At 42.9% G+C, this 17,670-nt stretch overlaps 4 protein-coding genes across 4 annotated transcripts; 2 read left to right on the top strand and 2 right to left on the bottom strand.

Moving 5' to 3' along the window:
• The first annotated feature begins 699 nt into the window (after positions 1–699).
• Positions 700–2,190, top strand: LOC311492653 (isotocin-neurophysin IT 1-like). Its single transcript, XM_084550986.1, has 2 exons — positions 700–888; positions 1,170–2,190. Exons 1-2 carry the CDS (start codon positions 769–771, stop codon positions 1,443–1,445), a joined length of 396 nt encoding a protein of 131 aa, XP_084407112.1. The 5' UTR covers positions 700–768; the 3' UTR covers positions 1,446–2,190.
• A 1,342-nt stretch (positions 2,191–3,532) lies between these two features.
• On the top strand, positions 3,533–4,307 carry LOC311492536 (fatty acid-binding protein, liver-type-like). Its single transcript, XM_084550826.1, has 4 exons — positions 3,533–3,614; positions 3,741–3,913; positions 4,044–4,136; positions 4,221–4,307. Exons 1-4 carry the CDS (start codon positions 3,548–3,550, stop codon positions 4,269–4,271), a joined length of 384 nt encoding a protein of 127 aa, XP_084406952.1. The 5' UTR covers positions 3,533–3,547; the 3' UTR covers positions 4,272–4,307.
• A 696-nt stretch (positions 4,308–5,003) lies between these two features.
• Positions 5,004–11,128, bottom strand: smyd1b (SET and MYND domain containing 1b; the record flags this gene model as incomplete). Its single annotated transcript, XM_084550790.1, has 10 exons — positions 10,896–11,128; positions 9,876–10,052; positions 9,357–9,570; positions 8,724–8,854; positions 8,540–8,578; positions 7,586–7,781; positions 6,709–6,801; positions 6,446–6,609; positions 6,130–6,298; positions 5,004–5,168 (listed from the first exon to the last, which is right to left on the bottom strand). Exons 1-10 carry the CDS (start codon positions 11,015–11,017, stop codon positions 5,004–5,006), a joined length of 1,470 nt encoding a protein of 489 aa, XP_084406916.1. The 5' UTR covers positions 11,018–11,128.
• A 378-nt stretch (positions 11,129–11,506) lies between these two features.
• sprb (sepiapterin reductase b) lies at positions 11,507–13,763 on the bottom strand. The gene is made up of 4 exons (XM_084550761.1): positions 13,522–13,763; positions 13,202–13,430; positions 12,822–13,109; positions 11,507–12,473 (listed from the first exon to the last, which is right to left on the bottom strand). The coding sequence occupies exons 1-4, from the start codon at positions 13,618–13,620 to the stop codon at positions 12,319–12,321; spliced, it is 771 nt and encodes a 256-aa protein (XP_084406887.1). The 5' UTR covers positions 13,621–13,763; the 3' UTR covers positions 11,507–12,318.
• Positions 13,764–17,670: the final 3,907 nt, after the last annotated feature.

The following is a 17,670-nucleotide window of genomic DNA, read 5'->3' as shown; positions in this document are numbered from 1 at the left end:
GGACCTGGACAATGTGTGCGTCAATTCCTGTGAGGAATTAAGGACCTTATTAATAGAAAAGGACATTTGTCGGTTTGTGTGTGTGTATGTGCGTGTACCTTTTTTTAAAATTCATTATTTTGTTTGTTTACAAGCACCATTTTAAAAGAAACATGGCCCGCTGAGCCAAAATGGCGACTCAGCATGCCGAAGTTCAGAACCAGACTTCTGCTGCAGTGAAATGTGCTTTTCCAGGCAGGAAACAATACTTAAAAAGTGGGCTAATTCATCTTCTTCTTCTTCTTCTTCTTCTTTTTTTAATAAAAGCAGGTTTAAGTTGTACCACCCTCTTGTCCACTCGTGGTTTGAATAATTTCGTCATCACATGCTCTTCTTGACCTCTCTGACTTTCCGTTTAACTCGAACATGCACGGTCACGCGCCATGAGCCCTTTCTCTAATGATCCTGAATAGCAAGAAACGAGCCGGTGCACACAGCTACCGGGCCCTTTGACCCGGCCTTCCCGGTGGTCAGCTTCATTTCTAGTGTCAACGCTAACTAAGTTTTCTTCTCTGGTTTCCGTGTCACTCTCAAAAAAAAGAAAAAGACCGCTTTTGGAAGTATATATAAGACACGTCAGTGGCACCATAAGACATAGAGAACCCAGCGATCACCTGAGAGCATCTGAAACAAGAACTTGAATCAACCAAGTGAGTACATCTGCTCTTTGAACAGCTGCAGATTTTGTCGTCGGTCTTGCTAAATACTTTTCTGTCTGTTTCAGGAAAAATGTCCGGAGCTGCTGTATCTGTGTGCCTACTTTTCCTGCTGTCTGTGTGTTCAGCGTGTTACATCTCCAACTGTCCGATTGGCGGGAAGAGGTCCATCATGGATGCACCGCTGCGCAAGGTGAGCATCTTTTCACCATCTTTAGCTTTTTCTGTGGAAAATGCAAACTTATACGAAAGCATCTACAATCTGGTTGAGTTTTTCAAAATCACAAAGTAGCCTTAGACCCTGGATTCAGATGAAAAAGTCCCTATTTGGGCTGTAAGGTAAAAATCTCATGCACAGTATCAGATGAGGGACGCTCTGATAGCAATACTTTCTTTTATTTGTGCAATTCCACATAAAGATTTCACATTATGCTCTTCAATGTGCCAAACCGTTGTGATGTTCTCCTCCTGCAGTGCATGTCCTGCGGCCCCGGAGACAGGGGCCGCTGCTTCGGCCCCAGCATCTGCTGCGGCGAGGGTCTCGGCTGCCTGCTGGGCTCCCCGGAAACAGCTCACTGCGTGGAGGAGAACTACCTGCTCACCCCCTGCCAGGCAGGAGGGAGACCCTGCGGATCCGATGGAGGACGCTGCGCTGCTTCAGGACTCTGCTGTGATGCAGGTCAGGAAATCTTAGGCAGTGGTGGAGGGAGTGATTCAATCCTTCAAGTACAACTAATAATACCACTCTAATCTGAAGCCTTAGATGTCCTGTTTCACAAACTTTACTTTCACTAAATTGCTCAGTTTCTATATACAAATGCATTTCTATTTTATGTGATCGTCAAATATGAAGTGGTAGCAGTATCTAAATGTGTCAGATAAATGTGCAGTCTTTGAGTGAAATGTACAATTTATCCTGCAGACATGTTGGAGATTAGGAGAAGAAATACTGTTACATCAAAATACTCAAGTCAAGTACAGATAAATTGAGTACTAGAGTAAATAGTGTTTTCCTTTTCTGTTGCAAGGTTTGATTGTATTAAATGGGACAAATCGCTGAAAAGATTGATTCCTATTAGAGCTTTAAACACGTTTTAAAATACCAGTTTACAGTCCTGTTCAATGAGGAACAGATATCTATATAGTAGAGTGCACAGCTGCAGTAACAGGCGACCACGATCTAAGTTAATATTCCTCCTTATTGTGCCACAGAAAGCTGCACCACAGACCAGTCCTGCCTCATCGAGGAGGATGGAGACGACCAGACCAGCCAGTTCGAAGGCAGCGACCCCGGCGACATCATCCTCAGGTTCCTGCATCTGGCCGGCCACAGTTCAAATCACCGGATCCACCAATGAGCTGCCGACGCCGAGGTCTCACCGCCAACTCTCCGGCTACAGGGACAAAGTGGGACGTGTAGTTCATAATAATAATGGCTGTATTTCTATGTTTGTCGTCATCGCTCTGATGTTGCTCTTGCCGCTGGAGTACTTCTGTAGAGTGCCTTTGTCAATATATTTTTCTGTATGAAAACAGGAGTGAATACTGGCTGTGGTCATCCAGATATCTGCATGTAGAAATAAAGTTTTGAGAACGTATGAAATGTGTTTTATTTCCAAGCCACCTGAATGAAAGCTGCGCGTTTCGAAACTACTTCAAACCTTCTCAAATGACTTGCACAATCAAGTCATTATAAATATTATCAGGCTATTGTGCTCAATTATAATCCTCTAAGTGTACAAAGCCCAATCACCGCACTATCACTATCACGACAGTTTGGGTAATTATCCTGTTCGGCAATCACCTTTGAGCCATTGATTAAATGATTAAATAATGGAAGCCATTGTTTGGTTGTTGCAGAGGTGAACCCCAAACAAATCGCTTGCAAACACTGCAGACTGGAGAGTTTGCACGAGATAACGCTCTGAGACGACGAAGGCAGGTTATCGGCGCTGCACTGGATTGAATTATTTTGTCAAATCTTGGGTCAGCTCTGTGAAAACTCTCTTTTTTTTTTCCACAGCAAGCTTATCTTGGAAAATGACATCACCCGGTTAAAGTACCTTTGGAATCAGAAGCAGACTAAAGTTCATGCTTTGGAGGTAACAACAAGGCCCAGGAACACCTAGAAATCAGTGCCAAGTCTTCAAATAATAAATAGAAAAATGCATAATATAGCAATATATAAATGACTTTAAGGTAAAGTCAGTTATGTTTTTTGTTGCCGTGAATCTGTAGAAAAGAATCTTAGAAATGCAATCTGTATTACAACTAGTGCAACTAGAAATGATTCATCCCAATATTCCTAGATCAGTTGCAAACTCAAAGTAGATTTTCAGAAGGAAATTAAATACGTTTTTGTGCATTTTGCTTTGTCTTTTCTTTTCTTTTTTCTGTTCTTAAAGCTGTTACACTTATGTGGACAAAAAGTGACCTAAGAAAACAAGTTATGCAGGCAAAACACATAGAGAAAATGATCCAAATCAGGAACAGAGATCAATGTTTAGGGTCGAGGGGAGGAAGGAAGAGGAACTAAAGCAGCCGTTGTCTCATATACACACATCATCCTTTTCCACGTGGCAAAACACCGTCCCACTTGTTCTTGTTGCTCCACTGCAGTGGGGGTTACTCAACTTTACTCTAGTCACTCTGTACCTCTCTTTTTCTTTTTTTTTTTTATCTCTGCGCCTGGCCTTATCTGCAGCGGTCAATCTTCTGTGCGCTTTGCTGGATAAAGTGGGCCGGAGCTGCCTTAATTGTGGACACCTGTGGTCAATGATTGATTTCCTGCGGTCTGAGAGTATAAAAGAAGCACAGGATCGCCTCTATCTTTACTTTCACTGTCAGCCACCATGTCTTTTTCTGGAAAGTACCAGCTGGAGTCTCAGGAGAACTTTGAGCCTTTCATGAAAGCCTTGGGTAAGAACAGCGCTTCCTGATCTCAAGTGTTGGTTTTAGACGTTGATGTGTTCAGTTGGCTGCAAGGAGCTTCTTCCAGTGAATTCCTGCCGTTCCGAGGTAAAATTGGTTGCTGCTCTGTCTCAGGTGTCCCTGATGAACTCATCCAGAAAGGCAAAGACCTCAAGAACATCTCGGAAATTGAGGAGAATGGCGACAACTTCAAAGTGACGGTCACAACTGGCTCTAAAGTCCTTGTTAACACCTTCACGATCGGACAGGAGACAGAGCTGGACAGCATCACAGGAGAGAAGGTCAAGGTAATTTGTGGGCGCTGATGGCCTAAACTCTAATGTTCTCTCACATGTTCAAGTGTCTATATTTGATGTCGTACCTCATGACTGATTTGAACCCAACTGTGTCATGCATTTTCTTTATTTTTTCTTAAAGACCGTGGTTTACCGGGAAGGCAACAAGCTGAAGGTCTCCCTGAAGGGAATCGAGTCGGTCACAGAGCTGGCGGATAAGGACACGATTGTCAGCGTGAGTTTTTGAAACGCACTCGATATGACTTCTGCTTTCGTCTCGTTTCATAACGTGCATTAAATATTTTTCCTCTTTTTGCAGACTATGACTCTCAAAGGCATCGTATACAAGAGGATAAGCAAGCGCATGTGAATGTTTGCACTTGGGATAATAAAATTTGCGAAAGCAGCAACTTGTCATGGTTTTGATTTTGCAAAATTGCCTAAATGGAACTCTTTAATCAATGAGTGTTAATAGCTGTTAAAGTTAAACGAAGTCTGCTTCCCTCTGTCCCTGTTGGTGTTACTTGAACAACTCCGTGTCTAACGGATTAAAAGCAGGACAATTGTGACCTTAATGTGGTTGTATTGCCCCTAGGGGAAACTAAACATTGCTGGGAGCTGGCTATTACAAAGCAAAACTTCAACTCACTGACATAATGTGCCCAAATATGCTTGAAATGTTCCTGAACTGCCCTCAAGGCTCCACTAATCTAATCCCACATCAGTGTATACACAATGGAGCAAAGCAAATTTTAAAATGATTTCTAGAAAGCCAGCTTTTATGTTGGGCATCAAGATGTAAAAATTTGCCTTCCTCTGTTAAAAGTATACCTTGACACAAGCGGCAAAAAGTTTTTACTTGGTGAAACAAGTTCGGACAATGGGGAGCACAGACTACTAGGAAAAGCTATATATTAAAATTTATCTTGCATTCTGCATCTTAAAGGAAATTTACACAAGTTTGGCCAGGAAAAGGTTTTAATGAAAAGTTTAGTGATTACAAAATGTGAGTGATACAGAAAATAGTTGTGTAGACTCTCACACAAACACTCAAAACTGACAGTAAAAGATTCACCCCAATCTTTTGAATCCGGTACCACAATCACTTCCTGCGGTGGAACAGATTCTTGATGCCCTCCTCCACAGACTTGGGCTCATGCATCATGGTCATTGGCTTGTTTTTCAGAGCCGCCTCTCTCATACTGTGGTACACGTACTCGTTCTGTTTGAACATCCTCAGCTCCATCTCCGTCTGCAAACGCATCGCCTGTGGAGAAATCGGCATGGGAGTGTCAGAGCTGTGAATGTCCACATGGCAGTGAGCTACAGAATACAACAAGTAGGAGATGACTGAAAAGCTTGTGAGCTTTCCAGATGTAAAATACAAAACTGGAGGTAACTTCTTCTCACTGGCGTTTAAACTTAAACATGTACCCTTAAATGTTGATCAAATCTTGCTAAAGTAAAAAGAGGAACTTTTCAAATGAAAAGCTTTGTGTGTGGAGTGAGATTTTAAAACAGATGAACGTTGTGGCCACTTGATGGCAGTGAAGCTATAAACACAGCAGCTTTATACACCAGTCAGGCATAACATTATGACCACCTTCCAAATATTGCTGAGGTGTCCCTTGTGCCTCCAAAACAGTTGTGACTCATCAGAGAGTGGACATGGGCCTTCTGAGGGTGTCCTGTGGTGTCTGGCAACAGAATGTTGTTAGTGGGGGTCCTATGGGTCCTATGGGTTGAGGGGAGGGGCCTCTGTGGATCATCCGACAGATACTCGATCAATTTGGGATGTAGTGAATTTGGAGGCCAGGTCAACACCTTGTGCTGTTCTTCATGTTTTTTTAAGTTGTTCCTAAACTGTTTTTGTGCCTGTGTCAGGCTGCATCCTGCTGGGGATGGCTGCTGCCATGAAGGAGTGTCATTGCTATGGGGTGGGGGTGCCTAGTCTGGTATAGATGGGTGGTATGTCTAAGTAGCATGCACACGAATGCCAGGTCCAATATTTTCCAGGAGAACATTGTATTGCCACAAGATGGTCAGTGTTATTTACTTTTCCTGTCAGTGGTTTTAATGTTATGCCTGATTGGTGTAGATCTGTTCAAGTGCTGGTGACCCCTGTTACTTGATTCATTGTTATGATAAAAAGATAATTAATTAGATCTGTGTCCAGACTAAGTTAGCTGCTGTCTGCCACCTAATCTGACTGCAGATTGCGTGTTTACCTCCAGGTCCTTTGTGATGGGATGCGTTGGGCCGTGGGTGACCATGAGAATGGCGTAGGCTTTGCAGATCATCCCGTGTCCGACCTCTATCTCCCCAGCCTGCCAGTGGGTCACCCCTGCTCGCATGGCAGCCATACCGAGAGCAGCGTTGTTTGGGTGGTACAACTTTCTGTCAGAGGGACGAGATTTGTGGAAATGTTAATTCAGACTTTCTCACTGCAGATTCGGTGCATTTACCAACATTATTGCATCCAGTGTGATATGCAAAATTCTCGTGTGCGTGTCTCAGGAAACCGCCTGGCATGTTTGCACTCACATGTATCCCTCCACCATTTTGCGAGCGTAATCCGCAGCGTCGCCAAAATACTGCAGGTAAGCTTGGACTTCACTCATTGTGCTCCACATTCTCAGCAGGTAGATGTGAGTGTCGGCCAAAACTGGCTCTGTCTTCTCGATGCACTCCCTGCAGATTTTTACCACCTAAACAAGCAAAAAGAAATGAAGAAAAACTTGTGCTGACAAAAGAAAACACTTAATTAGGGTTTTTATTTGGGGGTTGTAGGCGATTTGATGCGGTACCTCATGGTAGTCACCATTTAATCTGGCCTTGTCCATCTTCTCCAGCATTTCAAAGCAATAGTCGGTTGCCTCTTTCACCTGTTCCTCTGAAGGCTGCAAGGTTGGAAAGATTGGTTACCTCATCCATAAATTGACAGAGACAATATTGTGCGCGTATGACTATTTCAATCTAAATTCACGCCCAAGATTTTTAAAAGAAGTGAACTAGATTTACTCTCAAGCATGCTTGAGAGACTGTTCTTTGCTTGCATGGCTATTAGTAGACAGCCCCCTCCGTGGTTACTTTGTGAGCTTTCTATTGTTTGTAAAAAGATAGTGAAACATTTTTTGCTGCTGACAGCTCCTAACACATGCTATTTATAACCCGTGACAAACACACACACACACACACACACACAGAGCATGCGGTTAATCAGAGGTAAGTACAGTTCTGTTTCACGGATTACTATGATGTCACATAGTGTTTCTCAATTATTACACTTGTAATGGTGAGTCGTGCGTTTTAGCATGTTTTAAATTGAAAGTTGAGCCAGTCATTTAGTAGGAACAAGATAGACAGATTCCTGGGAGGCACACTTTAAAATACAATAAACACTCAAAAAAAGTTACAGCCTTCAATCCAGTTAAAATCTGTCATTTTCTTCTACTCTGCCTGTTTCTAAGTATTGGATTGATTGGATTGGAGGCTGAATCCACTTGGGAGTTATCTTTGCTTAAAATAGGCACTGTAGCCGTGCTTCTCATGTTTCCCATCTATCCTTATCACCCACGTCAGCACTATATCTTGTGAAAGTGTCCGGTCCTTTTAGTCTTCTAAATCTCATGTCGCCTAAAGCTACATTGAAATCAACACTCAAAAACACGAACAGAGGCGAACCTTGACTCCGTCCACCTCCCTTCCCCCCAGCTTCAGATCGTCTTTGATCCGGTTCTTGCAGTGCTCGCACGTGCAGTCGAAGAAGTATTGTGTTTTCAGCAATCTCTGACGCTCCTCGGTCAAATTCAAGAAGTCCACGTAGGCGACCGTCAGCTCCTCTCCTTCTGCGATCTTACCCAAAGAACGCAGCTCGATCCTGAGGTGGAGGAAACATGGTTAAAAGCTATGTGCAGGGTCCAAAAAAAAGAAATTACAGAGGCACTCTGAAGTTGAAGAAGTATCAAAAAAAGCCTTTAATTTAACATGGCAAGGACTGATTAAAAGCACATGAGCCTACGCGTTGCGGCCATCTTGGCCTTCATCAGGGCATGACCCTATGTGCAGGGTCATTAGTTTGATTCATGCAAGTCTTTTCATTTGCAGTTTCTGACTGATTTTGAAACCCCTTTCCTTAATGAAATAAAATTCAGTTTCGTCAGTCCAGATTTTGTAAATGAACCACTTTTCAAACTTTTCTAGCTACTGTTGTTACTAATGTTTTAGTCTGGTGTTAATATTAAGAAATGTTGCTAAGCTAATACACGGCAATCAGTGTCGGCACGATGGACAGACACACAAAGTGATAAACCAGCAGCACATGAGTAAAACTTTGTGTGGGCATGACAAACAGTTAGATAATCTGTGGTTGAAAAAAAATGCTTTTTTCAAGAGAAGACATTTTGCAGAGAGACACTAAAATAAGATGAACAAAGGTTAGAGCATTCATGTGGATAAAGTGATGTGAAAACCGAGTCACATCCAAAGTTCAGTGCACACTATAGACTTTTATTCTCTACAGTGGATGGATGGGGGTTAAGTGTAATGAGAATGACGCCCATTAAGCTTTCAGTGCCATACTCTCAATGGTGCTCCCAGTGAATAACACTTTAAAAAGCTTAGGTTGAGGTAACGCACCTCCGTTGAGAGTGAAACATAGTATTCACAGCCGATTGACTGAAAGACAAACAGGAAGCAGTTTTACACCAAATGGCACCTGACCATCACTCACACGCAGCAAACGTCATGTAAACACACACAAACTCTTTAATTTCAATCAAGTTATTTACACATCGCGGATGGCTACTGTTTCTTGACTTACTTGCCGTGGTTGAGGATTACGGTGCAGTTTGGCCAGCAGTCATGGTTCACTAGGCACAAATTTGGAAAAAGACCAACTCCGACGGCCTGAAGGCCCCTCTGGTCACTCACAGTGAAACCGTTACAGTTGATCTGAGAGGAAAGGTGTAACATTAGTTACGTGTTAGTGGATTGATATGGAAGACGCAGATGATGCAAAGTTCAATAAGAGGTTATGGAACATTTTTGCTGCACAAATTACGCTCTTCTTTCTGACTTCTGTCTAATCTCTAAACTCTTTTTATTTATTTTTTCCCCATGAGGCCTCTAGGAACTTAACTAAACAAGATGAAATGTAATATTTGGGGTAATCTGTTCTGTGATAAAGGTTTGACAGTACATATTGGTTGGTTTTGTCACAAGGTAAAAAGTTTGGGAACTACACAGTTGTATTTACCAGGCCTTGCTAGCACACCAGACACAAGCTGTTAATTGTTCTTCCAAATTTTGAAACATGTGAGTGCACAACGCAGCACAGTAGTCTCGGTGTCTTAGGGGCTCAGCTGCGTGATCTAAACACAACTCATAGTTTCACACCTACGCAACCCACTTCGTGAAGAAATGACTCAGTGATTTCACATATATTTAAACCCACCAATCCAAACATGTGCGAGATGTCGTCGATCGTGTGCTGCTTGCAGGTACGGGGCCAGTAATCCAGGAAGTTGTGGATGTCCACTTTGAACTCCTTGAGCTCATCCTCCTGCATGTCGGCAATGTGGTCCTCCAGCTCGTCCAGCGTGGTCAGCTGCATGTCAGACACCACGCTCCCCTCTTTGTCAAGACGCCACATGACTCGAGCCACCAGCCTGGCCAAAACAAATACAACATGTGACTGCCGTGGTCGCGGACGTGTCAGATACACATAATCTGTAGAAAGTACTTGTATTGTGGTATTGACGCAAGCTGTTTTGTTTGGTTTCTTTTTCCAGGCCTTCAATGATTTTCATGCTTCCTTGATGAAAAAAAATCCCCTTGAAATCACCCCCTATGACACATGCTTGTTTTGCCTGTTTTCCATCAGACAACATAAGACATAAGACAACATAAGACATTAACTTTTTATTTTCCTCACTTGGCTATTAAAGCCCTGTATTATTTTCCTTCCACTTACCGGATGCTTTCATTTGGTACTTTGCCAAAGGCTTTGATGGCGCTGCACTCTAGCTTGTGTTCGGCCCAGCCGGCTCGCTGGCAAGTTCGGTCGCAATAGTGGGCAAATTTGCACTGGCCGCACCTCTGGAGCTTTTCTCCTCTGCGGAAACAGCTGTGGCAAATACGCTCTGCTAGACTTCAGAAAGAGATCAAGGAGCAGAAAAAGGGAAAGGTGTGACAACCCAAAAATTATAGCACATGCATGTTGTAGAAACAAAAGCCAGAATGACAACACACAGACAAAAAAATTGAGCATGTTGGATTTACCTTAGTGGGTGACTAAACGCTTTATAGCAGTTAATTATATAATTTTAATTATAATAATGTGTTTCTCTTAAAGACAACCTTTGAGCTATGATCATATTTAGCGGCCTTCATTAGCAAACTGAAATAGCTCCAAAGAATAAAGCTAGCACGTGGACTTTGGGTTGAGATTATTTTGTCCCACATGACGTTACAAAGGTTATAATTCTTGTCTGTAAATTGTTACCAGGATTATTAGTACATCAGGCAGTAAAGTGCGGCATGTCGTGTTAAAGCATTTGATAAACTGAACCTCAGTGTTCTTGTTTGCGGCCTGTTCTGTACATATCTGGGGTAATTAATTTTACAGAACGCTTTCAAAGGATTCCTCAAAAGTCCCTATTTCGAACCATAGTGATGCAAATAAACCTGGTTGTCTGAATTAGACACAGATGTGTCGAAGAAATATGTGCCTGCTTAAACTGTTTCTTCCACATTTAATGGTTACACAGTCCCCTACAGACAGCACAGAACAGAAAATGTGGACAGCTCCAGGCAAGGAACCGACAAACTCTATGAACTCAGTGCCCAAACTATCAAACAAAATAAAATAAAAAATCTGAATGTCTGGCCTCCCAAAACAGGTAAAAGTAAGATTCATTCATTCATTCATCTTCTGTAACCGCTTGCACCATTGCTGAGGATCCACATCCACAGCTTCCATCCTCTCCGTTACCTGTCAAACACAACAGCTGAAATGCTGGCCTCAGAAAAGATGACATCTCCGGCCCAAAACTCCTTGGTGGCCTTCAGCCCCCTCCCCTTCCCAGGTGAGTCAAATATTGCCACGTTCTCCATGGTAGGTGAGCAGGGTCCTGAGACTGGTGAACGGACGGCGAGCTGAGCGAACAAGAGAGGACGGGGTAGTTCAGGAACTCGTAGACCACTCTGTGTTCTTCAGTGACAACTGCACATTCCTCGGTCACGGTGCTAAAATAGCTGAGGACCTCTTGAACTGTACCAACAGGTCTGTGAAATCTGGGTTGGTGGTGATTTGTCTCATTAGTCAACGAAAGAATTATGATGTCTTGAGCGGACAAACTTGTCAATAAAACCAACCGCCCTGAGTGAAAGTGACACAACAGAAACTTGCTGCTGTTCTCTTAGGTCCTTTCTCTTTATTAACAGATAAATAAAAATGTGTCTGCCATTTCTTGTTTTTTGTCCTGTTAGCTGGCAGAAATCCCCCCACCCCTGGTCATGAATTGGTAGGTGCCCTCTCCCTGAGGGTTATTTTTGTCTCTCAGCTGGGGCCGTCAGTCAGGTCACAGTGGTGACGTTGAACAGCTGCGAGAAGTTTGACAGAAACAGAGCTGCTGCGTCTCAGTGCCTCTACTGTGTTCTGGCGCTTTCTCCCTCTCTCCATCTCATGTTTTCTGTCTCACCGTGATTGCAACATAAGCTATGACATAACAGAACGATATCACTGTCCCAGTTACACTGTGAGGGGACCAGCTTCAGAGCCTCAGCGTCCCCAGAAAGGAAGTCGAACCACACAAACTGAATACACAGTTGAGTCCCTTCATACACGTGCTCAAGGTTTGTGAAAGCATGTGCTGTTACAAATTTGAAAGTTTCAGCTGTATTCTGCGGCATCCACCGATGAGTTGAATGTTTAGATTAATGTCATTTTTCATAGTACCTTCAAATCTCAGAGAGTTCTGTATTGGAGGTAAAATTTTGGCAAAATGCAAACCTTGTTTCTAGACCGTTTAAACAATGCAAGGAGATTAAACATATTTGTTGATTTATTTGGTATTTATTACAAGAGGTACACAAGAAAAGCGAAGAAGACAACAATTGCAAACACGGCAGAGTGAGATTATTTACAGCATTTCAGCACTCTCAACACACGGTGGATGTCAGCACAGATGAACAAAACAAGTTTTTACTTTTTCTTCAACTTCATTAACACTTTAACTTGGAAGCAGAGGCAAAGAACCGCGAGCTGTTCCGACACAAGCAGGCTGTCGAGTAACATCATCAACATTTTTGACCAGTTTTTCCTCCAACATAACTTAAGCAAAAGATAAGCATGGGACAATTTGCAGCAGATGGACAACGTCATTGTTGTCGTCATATTCTTCCAAACGTTGACCTCACACGTCAAAGAAGTCGAGGTGTGCCCCCGAGGGGAACTCGTTGTCCAGAAGCAGCTCCATCAGTTTGGCTGCAGATTCATGACAGGGCATTAGATGATGACAGACCCCTGTCAACCTCCGAATATCCTCCTGCATCTCTGTATCCATAGGACCTGTGGAAAACCAGAGAGAGTAAAGGGTTAAGAAAACACTTAATGTTTCTTTTTGTGTTCTGTAAGCATGCAAGATGGTTAAATTATGTGGAGATATTGAAGCATATGTAAGATCCTGGCTACGAGTTACTATGTAAAAGCTGCGCAAGAATCAAGATACAATTGTTTGCTTGGTTAGATAAATGCTTTCTGGGAATATGAGTGTTTCCTGGTTAAACTCAGCTTTTGTCATGTGGACCTCTGAGCTCGTGCTTCTTTGGCAAGAAGTCTTAAAATGGAAAGTTTGAATGTCTACACTTTCATGAGAACTGTGAGTGACAACAACTGAGAGTATGAAGCTGTGTGTACCCGGAGAATAGCTGAGGACTTTGACATTCGGTTCCTCCTCAGCCAGCACCCTGAACATCATCTTTCTGGCTGCTTTGGCAGTGCAGTACAGCACCCAGGACGGTAAGGCCTCCACCGCGAAAATCGATGAGACATTCACCACGCTCCAACGAAGTCCCGGCCTGCGTGGAAATGTCTCCAGGATTCCGGCGGTCAGCGCCAGAGGTGAGCTAACGTTGAAGAACAGGTAGGAATTCACCTCGCCGGGGTCAGTGAAACTAGTAAACCGGGAAATGTCACCCAAAGAGGCTGGGAGCAGAAACGGACACAGAGTAAGAAGTAAATGTCATAACGAATCAGGCACATCTAAGATAGTTCTTTAATCCTAAGTCATGACTTACCAGCGTTGTTGATAAGAAGCACATGGTCTAGGTCATTCACAGCCTCCTGTCTCGCCACCCTGACTATTTCATTCACCCCTTTTTGTGTGCTCAGATCAGCTGTAATACAGTGGACGAGCTGCTTCTGTTCCTCTGTGAAGCTCTGCAGCTCTTTCTTCAGCTCCTGCAGCAGAGTCCCAGAGCGAGCCACCAGCAGAAGTACAGAGCCAGGCTTCAGCCACTGCACTACCTTGATTTAGTCAAGACATTTTATTATTTACTTTTTTTTAATTGCTTTCTTTCTTCTATTTATGTTTTCTTTAAACATGACAGCAACTTACTTGGTGCGCCAGCGCCCGTCCAAACCCTTTAGAGGCTCCTGTGATGATACAGATGCTCCGGCCAAGAGTCCTCACATCTTTGGCGTAGATGTCTGACATTTTGTCTGATTTCTGCAGCGACAAAAGCAAGGATGAAGAGAGAGAGGAGCAGATGAGAAGAAAGAGGATGCTGGGCTGCTTTCATAGTGCAGAGCAAAAGGGGGCAGACCTTAACAGTTTCACGCTTTACATTTCACAGTGTCAAGAGACTTACAGTGCAGAGAAAAGAAAGAGGACAATAGAGAACTATGTGTGATTTTTGTCACACTGTTTTAAATCTGTTTTTCGGTACACTTCCATACTTTGCAATGCTGTAACACAATAAAAGAAAACAAACACTCAGTTATAACCATAATTCTTCGGCATTAACTTGAGGCCTCTGTTCCATTCTTCCTCATTAACAACACACGACATCTGAGACGTTTCTCAGCATCCAATGACACCATCAGGCCTAAGGCGCTGAATGATCAAATGCAAAGGATGTGTGCCTTAAAGGGACTGATCTTCTACCACATGAGCGATAAAAATACAAAGGAGTCCTGTCATTTTATGCCACAGCACCGATAACAAACGTCTAATCCTAGTATTACAACACAAAGATGAGTGTGGCGTGAGTTTGTTTCAAATGGAGATGTGATTGCTCAAATCCAAAAATTTAGAGGCGAAGAAGAGGCCACTTTCTGACAGGTCTTGTTTGAGTATTAATATGAAGTGTAAAGTTAGATCCAAGAAGAAGATTTGGAAGCCAAACCTGACAGACAAGGCTTAAATCTACCTGAGGACAGTTATACAGAATTTTCCATTGTGCATATGATGCTCAGTTTATGCAATTTATTCATACATTATGATAAACTATTCAGCTGTAATATAAAGACTATTCTCATCTGTCATTACTGATGTAGTTTTCTGCCTCTAATGAGCACACAGTATACCCGCTAAGCTGTTCTCTAGTTATTACTTTATCAATCCTTTATATCCTCTGTCAAACTTCAAGCATAAGCCACACTGGCTTGCTCCTGCATCTCTGCTCTTCTCCGTACATTATCTGACTCTTAACCCAGCCAGCAGACAAAATAAGGATAGACCACAAAGACACTGAGAGAGCTGAGGTCCAGTTTACAGGAAGCCAACCACAGCGCCCCATAGTGGTCAAAGGAGACCATGGGGAGGAAGCCATTACCTTACCCGCTATGATTACAGCAGTGTTGCAGCACTGCAGTCCAACCAATAGACACCACTGCCCCCTTTTGGACAGTTAGACGAATAGATGCCTGCATGTGTACCTGTGCGTAACATTTTATTTAATTTAAACTTAAGAATTATTTAAACACTTTTTTTGCAACAGCAATCTGCTGTGAAAACCAAAATGTGCCCCAAGAAATGTCTTTGCAGAAATCCCACAGCTAAAAACAGGATTCGGTATCAAACTTTTTATGAAAAAGAAATATTATCTTCTTAAAGTATTCAAAAACATTGGTGCGGTAAGAATCTTGCTCTAAAGCTCTTGATTTTATTAGAATATGAGCTTTGTGCCTTGAATCTTACTCTCCGGTATTGCAGGGGGCAAACTGGTGCTCACTTTTCTCACATCTGGAGCAAATAAGACACCAGAAAAGGGGCTATGACCATAAACCTTTTTTTTTATATAAACTTTTTTATTGTCAATGTGAACAGCTCTACATTAAAACAAATAAACCAAGATAACTGCCAAAAAGTTCCCAGTCATCCAGGTCATGGTATATCCCAAAAAGAAACAAGCTGAAGAAACAAGGTACTGGACTTGCCCTTGTTTCTTCAAGAAACTCTTTCAAAGTCCAGTTGTCCTTGTTTCAGCTGTTTTTTTTTTGTTTTTCTTTAGAAACAGAGGAAAGGGACACACAGATCAGGTCACACAGAAATAAGAGAACAAAAGGGGCAATCAGGAAGAAAAGCAAAGTAAAGATGACAAACTCTCTGGACTCATGACATCTGTTACAGGGGCGTAATCAGAAGTCATGTCCAGCGTTAGATTAATGTGTGTGACCATACAGAAGTCAGTGACTGGGCCGAACATCCTCCAAAACAAGAAAATTACACAAAACAAAGACTCCAAATCAAGACATGCCTCTCTGCTTTAAAATAATAGTCACAGCCTATCTCCAGTTGTTATGTGAAGAGTACAGGGAAGGAGAGAGTGTTACACCAGGGAGTTGGATCCATATCAGTGGCCCGAAAACAGGATATGTCGCATTTGCAGCAAATCTGTCAATCCACAAGTCCCATTAACTTTTTTGGAAGTTTAATACTAAAGTGCAGCGGTATTGTTTTTAGTTGAAATCTGGGCTATTGTGTGGTTCAAACAGCAAAAACTGGGACGTCCAGTGGGGGCAGGTGGAGCAGAAAGTCTTTCGGTATGCACATGGGAAACAAAGTTGGCTAAATAGGTAGCTAGCATGGGTCATCTTTTGACCCATCAGATACAGACCAGCCCAGTCAGAAGGAATTCTCAGTCAGATTAAATGACGATGTAAACATTTTGCTAATACGTTCAATAAGATTGGATGAAAATCATTAGCGCCTAATGTAAATGCTCGATCCGATCCCTTCTCTCTGGTTGGAATAAATATGTTCTTTCTGTGCATGTTTACATGGGGTAAACAGGAATATGGCAGTAGTCAAACGTTGGGCCGCGCTGTTGAAAATGTGGGTCAATCTTGGTCAGTTTTGGTTTTCAGTTGATTGAATTCAGAGTCAATAAAGTTTAGGTTAAAAAAAAAAAACACATATATCCTTTCAGATCATTTTACTTTACCTATGTCAGCAGATGAAGTGGAGCCTCCAATCCAAATGATTTCATCTGGCTTGACGAAATATTACCCATGATAAAAATCCATTGCCATCATACAGGAGGAGTTACCAGTCATAGCCGTACTACAGTGTTATATCATTACAGGAAAAATCAGCGGGAGGTGACATATAAGCTGTAGGTCTGTGTCTGGTGTGAAAGGCGCCGCTCCTTTCAGCTCGTTCAGGCCCGTTTTTGGTGTCTCCAAGCTCATTGTTTTGGTTGTGTAGTCTTCAGGTTTCCTGTTTTCAGATATTTGCTCACTGACTCACCAAAGCTGGACACGGTTTATGCATCTCAGAAGTCTGTGGAGACCAAAGCAGAGAAAAAAGGCTGGGGATATAGGAGTTAATTAGCTATACAGAAAAAACTGTTGCACATTAATCTCAATGTTGCTTGGAGGTTTGGAGTCTAGAGGTAGCTGCTTTAGTGTGAGGCAATTAACAATTAGCTAAACAGTGAAGTTTTTTTTTTGAGTAATCAATATTTTGCATTATTCAAAATGGGTAGACATTATAAAGAACAAGCTGTCTAGCATTTAATGTCACATCCATCCATCCATCCATCCATGTGACTCCATATATATAGGCTATTCCCCAGGGAGATCACTGGACGGATGCCAAAAGTGGGCGTTTGCATCATGCAGCCAGAGGGGCGGGGCCAGAGGTGGGTGTGTGTCTCTCAGCTGATGCGCGTATCCACCGACCGACTCCATCATCAGCATCCGACGCTGACAGCGGTCGAAGCATCCCTAATGTTACCGAGCCAAGGCAACAACGCCGAACAACTGAGGAGCCCGGCCGACCAGGACTGACGTTGCTGCCTTGTGACAGTATTGTTTACCGGGGCTGCCATCTTACAAACCGCCAAGCTGCAAAATAGTGAGTAGCCTTTGATGATGGACCGCCAGGATGCTACAATCGGTAAATCAAAGCTACTGCATGATACGTCGTCAATGTCAATGGCGCTGTGCATTTTGATCTGGATTTTTTTTTTTTTTAATGTATTCAGCGAGGCTGGCGCGTTGGTCTTTGTGGTTTATTTGTCTCAGGCCTAGCGAGTAATTGTTTGGGAGCGCAGTCGATTCGGGGCTTGATGCGGATGCTGCTAAAGCCGCCCTTGCCGCCCAGGGATGCAGAGAAAAGGGAGAGAGAGGGAGTCGTGAGGGGAGGGGATTGAGGCAGAGCCGCAGATAGATAGGCAGTGTATTTTACTACTACTACTATTCACCCAAGTGGAAGTAAACCTCTAGTAAATGGGCTGAGAAGGGGAGGTGCACTGGCATG

Source organism: Chelon labrosus, assembly GCF_963514085.1.
Source record: "Chelon labrosus genome assembly, chromosome: 9".
NCBI classification, from domain to species: Eukaryota; Metazoa; Chordata; class Actinopteri; order Mugiliformes; family Mugilidae; genus Chelon; species Chelon labrosus.
This window is presented reverse-complemented; position numbering and strand designations above follow the sequence as displayed.

Excerpts from the sequence above, each read along its gene's own strand:
- LOC311492653 (XM_084550986.1), top strand. The coding sequence starts at position 769 with ATGTCCGGAGCTGCTGTATCTGTGTGCCTACTTTTCCTGCTGTCTGTG. Across the intron at positions 889-1,169 it reads TGGATGCACCGCTGCGCAAG|TGCATGTCCTGCGGCCCCGG; the intron begins GTGAGCATCTTT and ends CTCCTCCTGCAG.
- LOC311492536 (XM_084550826.1), top strand. The coding sequence starts at position 3,548 with ATGTCTTTTTCTGGAAAGTACCAGCTGGAGTCTCAGGAGAACTTTGAG. Across the intron at positions 3,615-3,740 it reads GCCTTTCATGAAAGCCTTGG|GTGTCCCTGATGAACTCATC; the intron begins GTAAGAACAGCG and ends GCTCTGTCTCAG. Across the intron at positions 4,137-4,220 it reads ATAAGGACACGATTGTCAGC|ACTATGACTCTCAAAGGCAT; the intron begins GTGAGTTTTTGA and ends CTCTTTTTGCAG.
- sprb (XM_084550761.1), bottom strand. The coding sequence starts at position 13,620 with ATGTCAGACATCTACGCCAAAGATGTGAGGACTCTTGGCCGGAGCATC. Across the intron at positions 13,431-13,521 it reads GACGGGCGCTGGCGCACCAA|GTAGTGCAGTGGCTGAAGCC; the intron begins GTAAGTTGCTGT and ends GACTAAATCAAG. Across the intron at positions 13,110-13,201 it reads GCTTCTTATCAACAACGCTG|CCTCTTTGGGTGACATTTCC; the intron begins GTAAGTCATGAC and ends TTCTGCTCCCAG.